Here is a 17,455-nt window from a genome sequence, read left to right as displayed (position 1 = left end):
GTTTATCTTTGTCTAAAATTACTGGGGGGATTTGTCGCTTCTCGTTAGTTCAGGCAAAGCAGGGTTAATGTCCTTGCTGCTCTCTTTCTTGAGGGGCTGTTTCATGGCATCGCTGTGTGACAGACACATTTTTCTGCTGCAGAAAGAATCCTGGTTGATAGCTCTGCTGGCTTTTGTGATATTTGGACTCTGTGAGGGCCATGAGTGATTTCAGAATGTCTGTTCTGTGGTGGTTTCCTGCATGGCCAACTAGGACTGCAGTGTTGAAGGAAGCTTTAGGACCCCAAAGTAGTTTATTGTGTGGGCATGCCTTCATTTGTTTTGGGGTCCTTTAATTAAACCAGCTGTGGCTTATGCACATATGATTTTGGATCATGTTGGTAGAAAAGTTGAGTTTAATCTAGAGAACACTTGCTTTGTGCCTGGCTGTGAAACTCCTTTGTCTTTGTGTGTCTGCCATGATTAAACATTTTCCACTGATTAGTGCAGAGGCATGTTGGAAGACAGTCATAGAAGCATTCCTTCACTTTCCACGGTCAGAACTCAAACTTGGAAAGTTATTTTTATCCACAGATGAGGCTGACCTGTTACTTCTGTAATGGAAACATCTTGCAGTTCATCTTCTATATTGTTTGGGTGTGTAATTTGTTGTACAAGATTTCATTCTTTAACACTGGAAAGGGAGAGCTGTGTCTGGTGCCTTCTTGCCATACCAGTCTAGGGGCCGATTTATTTTTCTGGAATCATTTGTTGTGCGTCAAGATGTTTCTTAGAGGTGGCTTTTCTTTCTGCTAACTTTTTTCCCCTTTTCAATGCATTAATGTTTTAATGATGGTGTTTCAGATTCAGCAGGATCTGCCTTAGCAGGTTTTCTCCCACATTAGGCTTATTTTCTGTTTTTCTGGGAGTATTGAATGGAGTAGGGTGGGTTGAACAGATGCCACAGAGAACCATTTCCATTTAATGACTGGAACTCACTTTATCTCTTCATTTCCTTGAACCAGTTTTTGGGGAGGTCTGTTACGTGCAGAAAGTTAAGAAATTATGGTTAAGAAATTATGAATGTGAATCTTAAAATTCCAGACTACTGGTTGTGACTCTGCAGTGTCAGAACACAGAAAGTTTAATACATGTCCCATTTTAAGGAAGTGTGTGTGGGAAATGGCTGCTATGGATAGCTGCAGGGTTTTTTTGGATTTTCTCTGTGCATGAAGTGTCCTGCTGACACTTGTCTATGGACAATGAATAATTTTGAAATTTAGTTGTTGACCAGAATCTTAGTATGCTTAGTAAGAGGACCAGTTTTCCTCTCAGTTCTTGGATTAAACCTGGGTGATGGTTTATGAGGTTTTCTCAACTTGTTTTTTTCTATAAAGGGAAATAAACTCTATGAGTGCATCTAAAGCTTTTAACTGATAGCTGAGAAATAGTTGCATGTAGCTGGTTATTTTGATAGAAGATTAAAATATTTCATCTGTCAGGTAGTGTCATTTAAAAAAACATTTCCTCTTTTATTTTTCCTTCTGCTTGGCATCAAGGGTAGTGGAATCCAAGGGAAGGAAATGTAGCACCTTATCTGAATTGACATCTGAAACTGAATTAATTATGCTCACTGTCTCTTATTTTAGGTAGTAAAACAGCTATTTAGATTAGCTTTATTAGTAAACTTCATCCTTTTGTAATTTTGCCTCTTCATTCTGTGGGTATGGCTCCTGCTTTATTGAAGCATGGGGGTGCGTTGGGGAGAGTTGTTTGTTTTGAGAATTTTTGAAATATTTTTGTCAAACATCTCATTTACTTTCTGATTTTGGTTTGTAGGTAGTCAGGAGAAATATTCTAGTTAGAAAGCAGTGGAAAATGCACTTTAGGTTAACTTTTGTATTTTATTTTGACTGTAATTGATGTCCTGTGACATCTGCTTGAAATGAGCTCTCCTGGATGCTCTTGCCGGATAGGAGAATAACTTGCAATCATTTAATAGAAAAAATCTGTTCGGAGTGTGATGTTTCAGCTTTAAACTAGTCATGTTGAATAAAAGTGAGAAAAATTATTATTTTGGCTGCAGGAAATGTCTTTCTTTTTAAGTAGTTTAAACAATTACATTTCTATATATCATTTTAATGCTTCAGTAGATCTATATTGTATGGGAAATGCAATTCCTGTATGTGTCTAAAGCAAAACTTCAGATGCCTTGTGTTTTATTTTCATCCTGTTAGTTAAAGTATAAGATGATTAGCTGAGTTAACACATTTATGTAACTGTGAAGCTTGTGAAGCCTAAATTTGCATTAGTTCAGAATGTTAACGCAGTGATTGATGAGAGATGTTCAAACACGTTGACCTGTCAGCAGCAAAATTCTTACTGTTGTTTCTTATTCCAGGTAGGAGAAGACAGAGAGCACATCGTCCTCGTTCTCCAATATTGGAAGAAAAAGATATCCCACCCTTGGAGTTTCCTAAATCCTCAGAGGACTTAATGGTGCCTAGTGAGCATATAATGAATGTTATTGCCATCTATGAGGTACTAAGGAACTTTGGCACTGTTTTGCGCCTCTCTCCTTTTCGTTTTGAGGACTTCTGTGCTGCTCTGGTAAGTCAAGAGCAGTGCACACTTATGGCAGAGATGCATATAGTGCTGTTAAAAGCAGTTTTACGTGAAGAAGACACTTCAAATACTACCTTTGGACCTGCTGACCTCAAAGATAGCGTTAATTCCACTTTGTATTTCATAGATGGAATGACGTGGCCAGAGGTTCTGCGGGTATATTGTGAGAGTGACAAGGAATACCATCATGTTCTTCCTTACCAAGAGACAGAGGACTATCCTTATGGACCAGTAGAGAATAAAATCAAAGTTCTGCAGTTCTTAGTGGATCAGTTTCTTACCACAAACATTGCACGTGAGGAGTTAATGTCAGAAGGTGTTATTCAGTATGATGATCATTGTAGGGTTTGTCACAAACTTGGGGATTTGCTTTGCTGTGAGACTTGCTCGGCCGTGTACCACTTGGAGTGTGTGAAGCCCCCCCTGGAGGAGGTGCCCGAAGACGAGTGGCAGTGCGAGGTCTGCGTGGCACACAAGGTGCCTGGAGTGACTGACTGTGTGGCTGAAATCCAAAAAAACAAACCGTACATCCGCCACGAGCCCATCGGATACGACAGGCACAGGCGGAAATACTGGTTCCTGAACAGGAGGATCATCATGTGAGTGAGCTAATCTCTGCATCCTTTCTCAACCAATATATTGGGGCTTTAATGCATCATGTAAATTGCTGTTGCCATCTTAAAATTGTTCTTTCTTTAGATAAGGCTGTTGCTTGCTGTTTTGTAAGGCGATTACTAAACACCATGTACATAATCCATATTTATCTAAAATTAATATTCTCATAATCTATACCAAAAATGACATGAAAACAGGACTTCAGGCTTAATATTAATGTGCCTAAAACACATGAATGTGAGGCAAAGAAAGGGAATAGTAATGAGAACTCTGCAGTTTCTTGTAGAAGTTACTGAAGAGAAGTTTGATTCTTTTTATGATCACATGGTGTGTAGGACACTGCTTGTGGTCTGTCACCTACTTAAGCAGTGTTTGGCTGCCAGATTCTGGTACCAGTTTGATGCTCTGCCTTTGAAGCTGAAACTTTCAGAGATGCTCAAAGGGATTCATTGTTACTAGAAATGCAGAAAATGTTACATTGAACGTTGTTTTGTAGTGCAAAGAAAGTCACCATAGAAAGTTGTGCCTGTCTTCGAGGGAGGTACGGTGTGTATTTCACACAATTTCCTGTTACTGGTTGGTCTCAAGATACAAATGTACCTCAAAATATTAATAGGAATCAAACCCTTGCTAATGAGAGCATTGTGCCCTGGATTTTACTTGAAAAGTTGAATCTGAAATTCATTTTTCACAGGAAAATGGCTAAAGTTTGGTTTTCTGTAAGAGACTGTTCTTATCTAATTATTCTCATAATGGAGGAGAAACAATATTTAAGTGAAATTAGTGCTATTGTTAAATTAGGAGAAATAGAGATTTTAGCAGAGCTCTGAAAACCCAGAAAGTTTCCCATTCAGTGTTACAGAGAAAATAAACCACAGCTGGGTACCTTAACTGAATTTCATACAAAGCACGTTACAGTGAATGTTAAGATAGCAGCCAGTGTGTTTAAAAGGGACTGTGAGGTCTGCTGATGGTGTTACATCTTGCAAAGAAGACACTTCTAAGGGCTCATGGTATTCCTTTAAAATTTGGGGCTGTTTCTCTGGGGTATTGTCAGCTGATGCTTTAAGTATGAATTATCTCTGCTCTGTTTCCTGTGTTCTTCTTTCATATTCGTAAAAAAAGAGTCCGTGTTTGATCTTTTTTAGTTTCTCTGGGTTATAAATGTCACAGTAATGCCAAGTAACCTTTGAAAGGATTCAGGGAATCTTTTATACTCTTCTCTTTTTTCCCCTATATATATGCTCCATGTTTATACTCAGTCACATGCTCCACAGTAAGGGGTGGATCATTCAGGTGGTTCACCAGGATGTGATGGGCACCTGAAGTTGTTGATATCCAATTATTCCGTTGCTTCATACAGAATTTCCTACCTTTTGTTTTCAGAAAATGTGTTGAAATTTTGATTTTCACAAAAAGCCTGGCTGTGAAGGACACGTAACTGGGATTTTTTTTTTCTCTAGTTACTTGTGCTTTAATAACTTAGGGTTACCTCTGCCTTGGTTTTGTATCTTCCCCCTCAAACTTTTGAGGAAAAGGTTCTTCTAAGGATGGGTTTGTCTTCACTGCTCTCCTGTACTGGCAGAGATCTGGGAATTAACATTAAAAATCCAGATTACTCAGGAGCTGATTTTGAGATAAACGGGCAGACTTTGTTTCCTCCCTGTATGTAGGCAGATAGGTAATTATTTTTAACCAAACCTGATCTGTGAAACAATGTTTTTTTCCCAGTGGAGTATTTGATGTTCAGAAGGTTTTGATACAGGCAATACTTCAACATGCTTCAAGCTAAAATGAATCATGCAGGTGCTTCGTGATCCTTTGAAATCTGCACATGTGAGAGTTGTTTCTTTCTAGCACATTGGTAGTAATTTTAACTGCACTTAGAAGAGACATCTTCAAAAGTTAAATGTATTGAGTTTTTAAAAACCAGTATTTTGCATTCCTTTCAGGTGTTCTGTGGGCAAATTATATAAGGGGTCAAAAGTAGTACACAACTTAATTCCAAGGAAATGCAACTTTAATAACTCACATAGACATTAAACTCCGTACTTTCAGTTTTTAAATTCAATAAGCATGCTGTATTGCAAACCCATCTTTTTGCATATATTTACTTATTTATTTATATATACAGACTGAACAGGATCAAACCACACCCTAGATCTTGGATAACTGAAGGGTAACTTAAGGCATAACTGCCAAACGCTGAAGCCTGAGATTCGTGAAATTATATTATCATATCAACTTTATTAAAATGAATAGAGTGTATTCCCCCATGCCATGTGATCAAATGTATCAGAGGAAACTAATAGATCTAAAAATAATCTGCACAAATACCAATTTGAAATTCTGCCCAGAAGGATTAGAGAACTGAAATCCTAAATTCTTGGTGGTTTTGTTTCTTAAAAGGGTTTTCAGGGCTTTTTACTTCTTCTCCCCTCTCCCCCTTTAAATGTCATAAATCCAACCTACTGCTGGTTTTCCTACCTTTTAAAGGGTTTTGTAGGCTTGTTCCCTGACGCTTTTATTTCCATCACTTGCCTTTTTTAATCCCATCATTGTGGGTTTGTTTCTCTTTTCCACCTCTTCTGTTTTGCAGAGATGGAAAAGTGGACACTGAAGGAGTCTCCTCATGAACAAATATCAACAAGATTGCAACAAAAAACAGGCCAAGAGCAAATTAATTCCTGACGTTTTTGTTTCAAGCTGTTTACAAATTAAGGAGGATGTGTCTGGGTCAATTGCATTTGTTTCACTTGTGAAGATTATTTCTGCAAGTTATTAACTCAGGAAATTTGGGACTTTGACTTGCATTGTCCTTCTAAACTGCTGCGGTGTTTTAACAAGTTTATCCTTATAGAAATACTGAGATGCTTTAGATTTATCAGTTATCTGTGAAAACAGATAATGAAACACTGTTTGGCTTTCATTTTGATAGCAGAAATAGGACACACATTGTTATTCCTGAGTTGCATGGATCTTCCTCAACAGTCAAAAGCAGTTTCAGCTTTTTTTTTCTGCAAGATTTGTCATGCTGTTTATGTTCTTAGGGGGTCCTTCTCTATTTTCTCTAGTTAATTAACAAGGGTTTGGGTCTTCATTTGAATAGATTGCTTTAAACAATTTCCTGAATTCTTCAGTTTCCAACTGTATCATCATGGAATTCAGGAAGTATCTGCTACTACTAGTAGTAAATACTTTTTTATTACCTTACTTGAAAGTTTTGATTATCTTCTAAGTTGCTTTTATCAGTCTTTAAACTTGTCTCTGCAGCCTGCCAGTGAATAGTTCCTGGCAGCAAAGGAGGCTGAAAGAGGTAGGAAATAGTCATGTGATTCTTTTCTCCCTCCTTGGCCTCACATACTGTGTGTGACTCAGCTGAGTCCCCCTGTCCAGCACCAAGCTGGCAAATCTGGACTGGCCGAGAAAAATGTTGGGGACTGGTCCTTGTGCAGCCTTGGATATTTCCATCTTTTTGTGACAGCCCCTCTGATTTCTTCAGAGGGTAACAGTCATGTCCCTTTAGTAAACACAAGAAGATGTTAAGGGAAAGTTAGTTGCTAATTTAAGTCTTATCTAAGTTGGCCAAAATGGATTGCGTGGAATGATTGCTGCTGTGTGCTCCAAGTCTTCCCCTGGCACACATCTGAGTCTTGGAAAGAAGTCTGGCCAGAGATGAGTTTGGTGTAAGCACACAGACCAACCAGTTTGTGCCATTTCACATTCTGTCTGTGCTTTTTCCAGAGAAAACTCTTTAATTCCTGAAATTCTCTTAAGGTTGTGATAGTTTTCAGATCAAAACAAACTTTATGCTCAAACCCTGATATAAATGAAGTAGAAGGGTATTAAAATACTTTTGGATAACCTTGTCTGTTTCTAGAATATTATCTGAGCAGTTCTTTAATGGGCAGGACTCAAATCACACATGGAGGGATCAGCTCCAGGTGCTTTCTGCAGAATTCTCTTGGTGGTCTGATGTCTCAGCTCTGCACACTGAGCCTCAGGGCTCACTGGTCTGCAATACAGCAAACCTTTACTGGTGCTGAAGGCTTTTTCTTGAGTTATCCAGGGAAACTGAAAACAGCAGTTAATTGCTTTTCAGTCCAATGGAACCTTGCAAACCTAGAGTAGAGAGGGCTGATGGGAAGGGAAAAGCCAGATGCTGCTTGGGATGTTCAGGTGACACACATACCCTGGCTGCATTAGTGCATCTGGAGCAGTCTCAGATTTGCTGAATGGGGGGAGAAACATGAAAATAAGAAAATAAATGGATGATCACCATGAAAATAGAAGCAATGTGTACAAGATGCTCGTCTGGCAGATGGATGCAGGCACAGCCTTTCCTTATGGAGAGGAATATGAGAATATATTGTCAGACTTGATCTCAAAGGTCTTTTCCAGCCAAAGTGACTCATTCTATATAAAGCATTTATATTGTTGCATATCTAGGTCATATAAGAGGATGTATAAATGGCATTATCTCTCTAGCAAATAATCCTGTAACAGCTACAAGAGAAGGGATCAAAATGATAGATTCAAGTTCCCTTTTTGGTCAGTTAAGAAACAGAGTAGTAACAGCATCATATTCTACAGTCATGTTTGCCAGGAGCACAGCAGCCTTACAACTGCTGCTCTGCCAGGGTCTTGCACTTGCCATTTCCCTTGGGCACTTGCCAGGGAAAACTCAGAAGGCACCCATTCCCTGTCCTTTTTAGTTAAGCATTTTACTTCATCCTTTTATTTCCTCTCACTGTGTAAAGCCCCATTCTTGCATTCTCATCTCCCCCTCCATCTTGGGTTTTGGGCGTTTGCCTTTATCTTCCTCTTCTGTGGCTTTTGTTCACCACCAGTAATGAAAGTGCTGTCATTCCTACTGTTGTTAGTAAATAACTCTTGGTTTAGAGGAAGCATGGTTTAAACAGTAATTTTTCTTTAACGTGGAAGTTTACAGGCCAACAATATTCCATAGAGTCAAATGATTGTCAGTGTGCAGCTGTTACATTTTGGTGTGTTGTACGTGACGGTCTTCCTGAAATGAGCTGTTTTCTGAGAAAACTTTTCAAACTTAACAGGTTGGTGTGGTTAAAACTAATGGAATGTTGGCAGTTTAGAGGAATAAATGGATAAAACAGAATTAGTTGCTTTTCATGAGCAAAGGCCTTTATGATTGAGATGCAAGTTTCTTTGCAAAACACCAGGTTTTATCATCAAAACCTAAAGTCTTTCTTGTAATAATGGTTGTGACAAGTTAGTAGTTGAATTTTGTGTAATACTCCCTCTATTAACTTCACAACCACCTTATTTCAGCAGTGTTCTGTTTGAGTTGCAAATATTAATTGTTTCACAAATACAGAGTGGGAGGCAGTAGATCAACAACAATCAAATTGCCTTAAGGTTGTCTTTCTGAATCCCTGAAGCAAATTTGTGCTATTTTTAATATATAAGGCATGGGAAGGAACTAGTAGAGAGGAACCTGCAACGAGCCCCACAAGGGCAGAGGTTTGAGATTTACAGTCAGCTTCCCATTGCTGTCAGCACCCTGGGTTAGGGCTCTGTGTGAGCCACAGGCCTGCAGTGCTGGAACAGGGGGTGCCAGTGCAGCAGGAGTTTAGTTCCTCTGCCCAGGTGAGGGCCAGGCTGGGCAATCAGTGGCACCCACATGGTGTGGGCAGCACTGGGATGTGCTGTGGAAATGATGGACTCGTGCCAGCCTGGATCTGGCTGCTGCTGTCCCCCAGCATGGACCAAGCCGAGCTGAAGCCCAGCAGCTGCAGAACCACTTGGAGCATTCTGCCTGTGCTCTGCAGGCTCCAGGAGAGCCTGTTACCTGGGTATTGATGGGGCTCCCCTGGGTCTGTGGCCCTGCTGAGGTGCTGTTGGCGCCAGTACTTCTGGGCTCGTGGGGTCATGGAGAGCTGCAGATTAAAAATGTGGAAATCCCTTGATCTTTTCAAAGGGATTGTATTATGACTCATCCCTTACTGGTGCTCTCACAGGTGGATGCTGTAGGTTGCCATTATAAAATATTTTATGAATGTGACATTCTATACTTTGAATTCTCTGACTGTGTTTTTTCTGAATATGCTGTCAGAAACTACCATTGTAGATGCTGGACTTACAAATTATTTCAGACTTAGTAGTAAATTACTGGTTAGAGAAATAGTATAGAGAATAGACCTTGAATAGAATAGAATAGACCTTGTTGTCAGATTGGACAAACCAGTTTTAAGGAGACTTCAAAGCTTTCTTGAGGAAGTTGTCGTGAGAACTGAGGGGATGAAGAAAGGGAAGGAAACAAGAAGGGAGTATTGATATTAAACTGGGTTCCTATGAGCAATGTGATATGTTTATTCACACTCAGGTATTGACATTTCATAGTGCTCTGCAGAAGGCAGGTGATAGCAATTTTTGTCATTTATCCAGATATTTTAAAATCAATATTTTTAAAATACTCCTACAGAGAGGAAGATTCAGAAAGTGAGAAGGATAAGAAAATCTGGTACTACAGCACAAAGATCCAGCTGGCAGAGTTAATTGAATGCCTGGACAAGGATTACTGGGAAGCTGACCTATGCAAAACCCTGGACGAGATGCGTGAAGAAGTTCATCGGCACATGGATGTGACAGAAGACCTTACAAACAAAGCAAGGGGCAGCAACAAGTCTTTCCTTTCTGCAGCAAATGGTAGGAATATTTTGTGTAATGAGAATAGATGCTGCACTTTGAATCAGATCTAGTTTATCTTACATCAGAAGCAAGATTTATGTCATGTTATTTGTGCTCCGTGGCTCACTGGGTGGTTCGTTGTTTCATGTTGACAACATGCTTTATATTGTAGATGAAATTTTGGACATTATCAGAGCAAGAAAAGGAGAGATAGTGGAAGATAAAAACACAGGAGATGAGGAAGCAGAAAAGGCCAAAAGTGATGTTGATAATGACCAGACAGATGCTGAGAGAGACAAGGAAGAATCTGGAGACCAGGATAAAATTGAGGAAACACAGAGTGAGCAAGATGTGGAAAAAGAGAAAACAGAAGGTAAAGAAACTGACTGTGCTTTAACAGCTCCATTTAAGTGAAGTGAACCCCCCATTTATTTAAGTGTTCATGCAATACTTTCTTTGTATGATTCTCCAAGATATTTCTGTAATAGGTGATATTTGTCAGTTCCTTTGTGCTTTGTGCTTTATTGGAGTTGTTCCTGTTAAGTAATTTCACCAACTTTCCTACTTCTATACAGCTGGCTCCTAGATACCCTGCCTTGAGGTACAGGTGGCACTTACAGGTTGTGATCAGCATGTTTGTAGTAAGCCACAATTTTTAACTTTTTCCTACTCACAATTGGTTTGTTCTTTGATTCTGAGACAATACCATCTCATAGCAAAAAAAAGGAAGGGAAAAAGCTCGCTGTTTTTCAGCATTATCAAACAAACAAAGCTGCTGAAGTTGCTTTCTATGGACGATGCCAAATGACATCCTAAGGCATAATAAAGAACATCCCTAAAGTTTTGTTGTGCGTTTTACTATAGAGGCAACAGTCGTTGGGGATAAAAGTAACTCTGTGACCTCCAGCACTGATGACAGCACCACAAACCCTTCTGCAGGAGAGAATAGTTGCTCTGAAGGGAAGGACGCAGTGGGGTGTCAGTCAGAAACCCTTGATAGCAACAACGTGGCAGAGAAGAAGGTGGCATCAGAGCTCCCTCTGGAACTCTCAGGTACAGAAGGCACTGTTACCAATGCCTCTGTAATTTGGGGAATCTGTTTTTCTCTCTGATTTTTCCACTAAAACCATTCCCAGCGTATATCACTCATGCTGTTTGCTTGCAGTGCCATCCTTTACTGCTACGTTGTCATTATTAACATTTCAAAGTTAATTTTCTTGCAACTGGTGCTTGAAATTTGTGGTCCTCCATGACATTAGCATTTGTTTCCATGCCTTCCAAAGACAACTATGGCTAAGCTTTTTATTTTCTGTTTTCTGTATATTTATTTTTCCATAGTGATCTGTAATGATTGTTAGCATCCTCTCAAAGTTTATATCCAATCTAATTTGCTGCTGGCTTGTTTATTATTTTAACCTCTCATTTAGTGTGTAAATTACTAACAAAGTGTTTTCATTCACGAGAATAAACCATTGCACTGAAATGTCAAGATTAAAATTGTCATGCTGGAAATTTTAAACAGATTTCAGAATTATAAGCACAAGGGTTATTGTATTTTAACATGTTTTGTTCTGCTATGTCAGTGACTCAAAGGTAATAATATACACTATTTAAAAGCAGACAAACTTACTTTTGCTTTAGGAATAAGTGGGAGTTGATTAAGTGTAACATGAAGTATGAGTGTACTATTCTAGAATTACTTTATATTATGTTAAGAATTATATTCTGTTACAGGATTTACTACATAACCAAATGTTGTTCTAAACAGCTGATCACTGTTAAAATTATCAGAATTTTTTTTTCAGTTTTATTCTCAGTTCTTAAAAATCTGAACACGTGTGATGTGAACATACTAGGTGTGTTATGTTTTAAAATGTTTTCTCTCCTACAGAAATAATTCTGCATGCAGTCACAGTCTGCAGCTTTTCAACTTATGAAAGTCAGTGCATCCAAACCTTATAATAAACTTTCTGAACAAGAGGATAAAATGAAAACTAAGATTGATCTGTAATCTGCAAGCCTCATAATACACTTTTTAAGTACAGAAAATGTCCTGATGTACGAGACAAAAGCCATATATTTTAGATACATGGCCAAATATTTTTGCCAGTTCTCCTATTTTTTATTCCCTTTCAAAGTTAAAATAACTGTGTAAAGACTTAATGGAAAAGATACAGACTATAATTTTGTTTCAAACACCTTTATGGGTTTGTATTTTACTTTAAGGATTCTTTTATATCTTTATCATTATTTATTATACTTTCACAAGTACTCTTCTCCTTCCAAAGCTTCTGCATGAGTTGTATATTCATGGGCTCTTTTTTTGTAGGAAAGTGTATGTGGAGGTTTTTCCTCATGTCTCATTCTCTATATTCGCAGCAATGTTTGTGTTCTTACTAGGAAATTTCAGTTTGAGACTCTCAGAGAGAGAGAGAGAGGTACTGAACCAGGATCAGTGAGGCAGTTACCTCCAAAAGAGGGGGGAAATATGAGTAAAATGCAGAGATAGATGAGAATGTCTGTTACCATCCTTGTTAAATGCAGTTTGGATATTAATCTTTATTAAGAGTCTGGTTTGGGTGTTTCCACTCTCCCCCAAACAGCAGCCATGGAAACAGGTCCATTATTCCTCATAGTAAGAAGGGAAGTGCATCAAACAGTGGTGGTCACCCATTTGGCACAGTCAGAAATCAAGATGCATTCAGATTAGGGATCCTCTAGGAATTCCAGAATATTTATCTGATCCATCCTTCTGCTAGGAATGCATATTTCACAAAAAAACAGGTTTAGTTCTGTCACTCTTCTTAACATCGGAATCCCTGATGCTTTGGAAGAATTCTAGAAACAGGCAGATCTTGTAGATTTGAAACAGCTGAACTGTCTCCCTTTGGCACTAAGCCCAGAAGACATTGCTGGGTTTGCTGTTTTCAGGGATGGGGGCTTGTTGCTACTGGGAGAGTGGAGGGATTTATTTCAAGGTAGCTGCAATTCAGTGATATTTAGTCAAAAATTCCTACTGGGGCAACGCAACAAGTGAGGTGACAGCAAAGTCCAGAGCTGTCAACACAGTAACAAGGACAGCTGAGGACCAGGAACCCATTTGAAGCCACATCAAGATCCATCAGATCAGAAAGGGGCTGATATTTTAAGTTGGCTGATACTTAGAGTGGTGCCAATGGAACAGAAATCCGTGGGATTCCTGAGAATTAAGGTGCTGAGGAAGAGACAATCAAAGACTCATTGGAAAACAAGGGAAACGGAAAGGTGTGTGCTCTGAGGAACAGCTAAAGCACAAGAAAATTAAATTAAAAGAGAGAAAATCAGATGCTTCAGGAAGACCAAATTTTATGAATTCTAAATTCAGAACAGAGTCAGGTTATCTGTGTGTGCATCTATAGAAAAAAATTGTCTGGGATGAAATACAAATGTATTTTAAATAGAGGTAGGAATTTCAGTTCTTCAGAGATGTAGAAGTTGAAACTGCTTGAAACAGAAAAAAAATCTTTCATGGATAAAGTGCTCTGAAGGGAATAATATTTTCTACGTGTTTCCCTCCAGCCCAGCAAAACATGTTCATCTGCCTTTTTTTGATAAAAACTTTAAAAAGTTGCATTGAGCCAATTCAAAGAAAAAAACTAAAACTGAAGTTGTTCTTTTGTAGAAGAAACTGGTCAGATGATCCCCTGCAGTGGTTCAGCTGCACCTCCACAGGCAGATGTTGAGAACAGCAGTGGCAGCGAGCTGGGCTCTGGCCAGAATGACTCCATTAAGAATCTTGATGATGCTGAAAATGCAGAGAGGGGATCCCAGGCTTCAGAGGATATAGGTAATAATAATGATGATGATAATTATATTAATATTGAGGATGATAAGGATAATGACATCTCCAACTTTCATTTTATGCATCTTTTCTTCTCACTAAACTTTCTGTTCTTTTTGTAACTTCCATACATCAATAGAAAACTTTCAATTCTTAAATTTGTTTTAAAAGCCTTTTTTTATTCCCGGGCAGGAGAGAAATCCAATGGTGACAGAAGTGATTCTCCAGGTGCAGGGAAGGGCACGCCAGGCTCGACGCGGATGCTCACCAGATTGAGAAATCCAGATAGCAAACTGAGCCAGATGAAAAGCCAGCAGGTTGCTGCTGCAGCAAATGAAGCAAATAAGTTATATAAAGAAACCAGAGAGGTTTGTGCACATCTTGGAAAACTCAAATATGTACAAAAAATGTTCTGGAAAAATGTTAATTTCTTTAAAGGATACTAAATTTTAATGAAAAGTTTTTAAAAGTTATTTTTTTCAGGTAATAGAGGTACTTTAAAAAGGCAGTAATAATAAATTAACAAATGGTGAAATTGTTATATCAGAGGAAGCTTTTTCCCCCCCTCTCTCCTTTGCTCTTTGAGTGCTCTCTACAGAGTGATGACAGTGACCCAGTGCACTGGTGTAGTTGTTTTGTATGACTGGGTTGTTTGTTGTTTTGTTTATTTGTTGTTTTTGGTTCTGTTTTTTTAAAGTAGCCCAGTTTTTCCAGGAAGGAAATACTCAACCATTGGTACTTCTTTTTGCAGTTAATTGTCTGCAGATTATTTGGTATACTAATTTTATTTTTGTTGATTGATTTTCCGTGTTAGTTAACACTTAGTGAACTTACTGAAAAACAAATTAGTCCAGTGATGTTACCCTATGCCATGTTTTCCAAGTCTAGGATACTTGTTTCTAAGCTGCATGTCTGAATTCTGTGATGTACCGAGGAGGAGGTTCACAGAGGGCTTACTCGAGTTCAGCAAAGCTGCTTTCCCAGAGCTCTCTCCCTCCACAGGAACAATCAGATCAACAAAACAGGTTCCTGTTCAGTCTGAGAAGCCTGGATGGTGTTTTTTAATGTTAAAATTGATCTGGGAATATCCTAACTCTGTAGACAGGCAGTGATGAAGTACATATATTGGTGTATTGGATAAACAGTTATTTGTTTCTACACACTGGTGCAGGGTATTTTTATTCTTTTATATATAGACATTTGAAGCCTAAATCATAAAAAAAGTAAAGAGAAGGAATTACTTTACAGATTCCCTGAAAAGTTTCCACTATTTCTTTCAAAAGGTTCTGGTGGTCAACTCTCAAGGCGAAGTTTCCCGAGTGAACACCAAGAAGGATGTTGTGATTAAAGGAAATATCAACAACTATTTCAAACTGGGGCAGGAGGGGAAGTACCGTGTGTATCACAATCAATATGCCACCAATTCCTTTGCTTTGAACAAGCACCAGCACAGGGAGGACCATGACAAGAGGCGACACCTCTCACACAAATTCTGCCTGACCCCAGCTGGGGAGTTCAAGTGGAACGGGTCTGTGCATGGCTCCAAAGTTCTCACCATATCCACCCTGAGGCTGACCATTATTCAGCTAGAAAACAATATCCCAGCATCCTTCCTTCACCCTAATTGGGCTTCCCACAGGTAAATGAATAAATGGAAATACATGTTCTCATGTTTTACTTGTGGTTTTGCTAGCAGTGTTAATAAACAATAGTCTTTGTTTTTTCAAATCTGTGATGTCCAAGCAGGGTGCTTCACTATAATAAAACATAATATGTGCTTATAATGGAGGCTAAAACTGTTGCACACTTGAGTAAAGTATTGCTACAGGAGTTTTTCTCTTACCATGAAGTCTTCTTAAAATGGCAAGCTACATTAGTTCATGTATATGTTTCAGATTGTTCTGTTTTTTCCAATCTAGGTCTAACTGGATTAAGGCTGTTCAGATGTGCAGCAAACCCAGAGAATTTGCACTAGCACTGGCTATTTTGGAGTGTGCAATCAAACCAGTTGTCATGCTGCCCATCTGGCGGGAATCCTTGGGGCATACGAGGTAAAATTAAAAAATATTAAAATACTGTTGAATATGAGAATTTTACTTTGGCTTGCAATTGCTAGTTCCTCTAAGCCTGTAACAATTATGTTTAAATTGAGATAGTCATTCAGCACTTTGTGTATTTTCTCAAACAGAAACACTGAAAAACCATGACAATATTTTTATAGTGTCATTGCTCCTGCATTTGTTTTATCTGAGCCACAGTCTCAAAACTGCTAAAACTCTGGGAGAGTAGAAGAGCAAATTTCAACACTCTCAGTTCAGTGGAGTCTGGGGTTTGTCTCTCATTTTGTCATAGGAGCAGAAAACAGATGTGTCTAGTGTTAGACACAATTGCATCCAGCTGTGTTTGCCTCACTGAAATAGCAAAAAAAGTGATGTTCCTGTTGCAAGTAATACCTAAAACCTGATAGAGGGCATTCCTGCCAACTTGAGATATTTAAACTAATTCAAAGGGGTATTATGTGCTGTTAACATCTTATATTTGCTTGCAAAATCCTGTACTTAAATGCACTTAAATCTGTATGGATTAGATTACGCAGAATGACAGCAATAGAAAGAGAAGAAAAGGAGAAAGTGAAAAAAAAAGAGAGAAAACAAGAAGAAGAAGAAACAATGCAGCAAGCTACATGGGTGAAATACACATTTCCTGTCAAACACCAGGTGAGGGTTTCTTTTGTGGGAAGTACAAAGAAAGCACAGAAACTGTTGATTTCTGACTCTCTGTTTTCGTTTAAGTTTACAGTGTTCATGTCCTTGTGTCAGTCCTGCATGGAAGTGGGAAGCTTGGCCATGTATTCAAGCACATTATCTTGGTCTGAACTGAATTTGATCTGTGTCATGCTCTTATTGACACTGCCTGAGTGACAGATACTGGTCTGCAAATGCAGCCTTTCCTAATGGAAGGTGCTAGGGGGTTATTGGAATCTTGTCTGTGTGTCTGTCCCTGTCCCACTCCCTCTCCCCAAAAAAATCCAGCCTTTGGAAGGTTGTATAATATGATGGGAACTACTGTAGAAACCTCTTTATATTCTCTTACAGTAGATATTAATTACATTTGTTGGAGTAGTTCTTTGCGCCACACTTGTTTAACAAGCATACAGGTGGATTCAAAAACTCCTATGAACGTTAATAATGCAGCAAATAGCATCATTAATATTACTTTTAAAAAAATATTTGCAGGTTTGGAAGCAAAAAGGAGAAGAATATAGAGTAACAGGATATGGTGGCTGGAGCTGGATTAGTAAAACCCATGTCCACAGGTTTATGCCCAAACTGCCAGGAAATACTAATGCAAATTACAGAAAATTGCTACCAAGTAAGTGTCTGCATTGCTTACATTTTTTTTTAATTGCAGTTATTAGTTAATAGTTCTTAAGGAGACTTTAGGAGTAATTTTCCAGCAAAGCTTTTGTGGATATCTGGTAATCTTGGTCAGTGTAACCTGTTCAGTTGTCACAGACATTTCATAGCTACATTAAATTGTTTCAATTATATTGTGTGTAATACTGTGCGTCTTTGTATAATCTTATTTAAATTAAAATTAAGTGTAGATAAAAGTTATGTAGAGCATCAAAACCAAAAAATAACATCTTAAATATTGAGAGAGTGTATATATATATATATATATATATATATATATATATATAATGTATATGCAGTAGTGCACTGTTTAATCTATGGTGTTACCATAGAT

The 17,455-nt window shown here is 38.4% G+C and overlaps 1 protein-coding gene across 12 annotated transcripts in view; it reads left to right on the top strand.

Moving 5' to 3' along the window:
* The window catches only part of BPTF (bromodomain PHD finger transcription factor), a 52,611-nt gene that overhangs the window by 9,832 nt on the left and 25,324 nt on the right, over window positions 1-17,455 (top strand). For 9 of the 12 annotated variants that reach the window (XM_038156941.1, XM_038156946.1, XM_038156938.1 and 6 more), the window contains exons 2-11: window positions 2,381-3,203; window positions 9,680-9,903; window positions 10,058-10,258; window positions 10,750-10,938; window positions 13,547-13,711; window positions 13,898-14,073; window positions 14,989-15,344; window positions 15,625-15,756; window positions 16,293-16,422; window positions 16,942-17,077. In XM_038156941.1, the coding sequence (XP_038012869.1) occupies window positions 2,381-3,203; window positions 9,680-9,903; window positions 10,058-10,258; window positions 10,750-10,938; window positions 13,547-13,711; window positions 13,898-14,073; window positions 14,989-15,344; window positions 15,625-15,756; window positions 16,293-16,422; window positions 16,942-17,077 (2,532 nt within the window). Of the gene's footprint in view, window positions 1-2,380; window positions 3,204-9,679; window positions 9,904-10,057; window positions 10,259-10,749; window positions 10,939-13,546; window positions 13,712-13,897; window positions 14,074-14,988; window positions 15,345-15,624; window positions 15,757-16,292; window positions 16,423-16,941; window positions 17,078-17,455 lie in introns of those variants that run through there. The other 3 variants (XM_038156950.1, XM_038156943.1, XM_038156947.1) reach the window with 3 other exon arrangements.

The sequence above is a fragment of the Motacilla alba genome, chromosome 18 (assembly GCF_015832195.1).
Source record: "Motacilla alba alba isolate MOTALB_02 chromosome 18, Motacilla_alba_V1.0_pri, whole genome shotgun sequence".
Taxonomy (NCBI): Eukaryota; Metazoa; Chordata; class Aves; order Passeriformes; family Motacillidae; genus Motacilla; species Motacilla alba.
The sequence above is the reverse complement of the archived record's forward strand: the minus strand, read 5'-3'. Positions and strand labels throughout refer to the sequence as shown.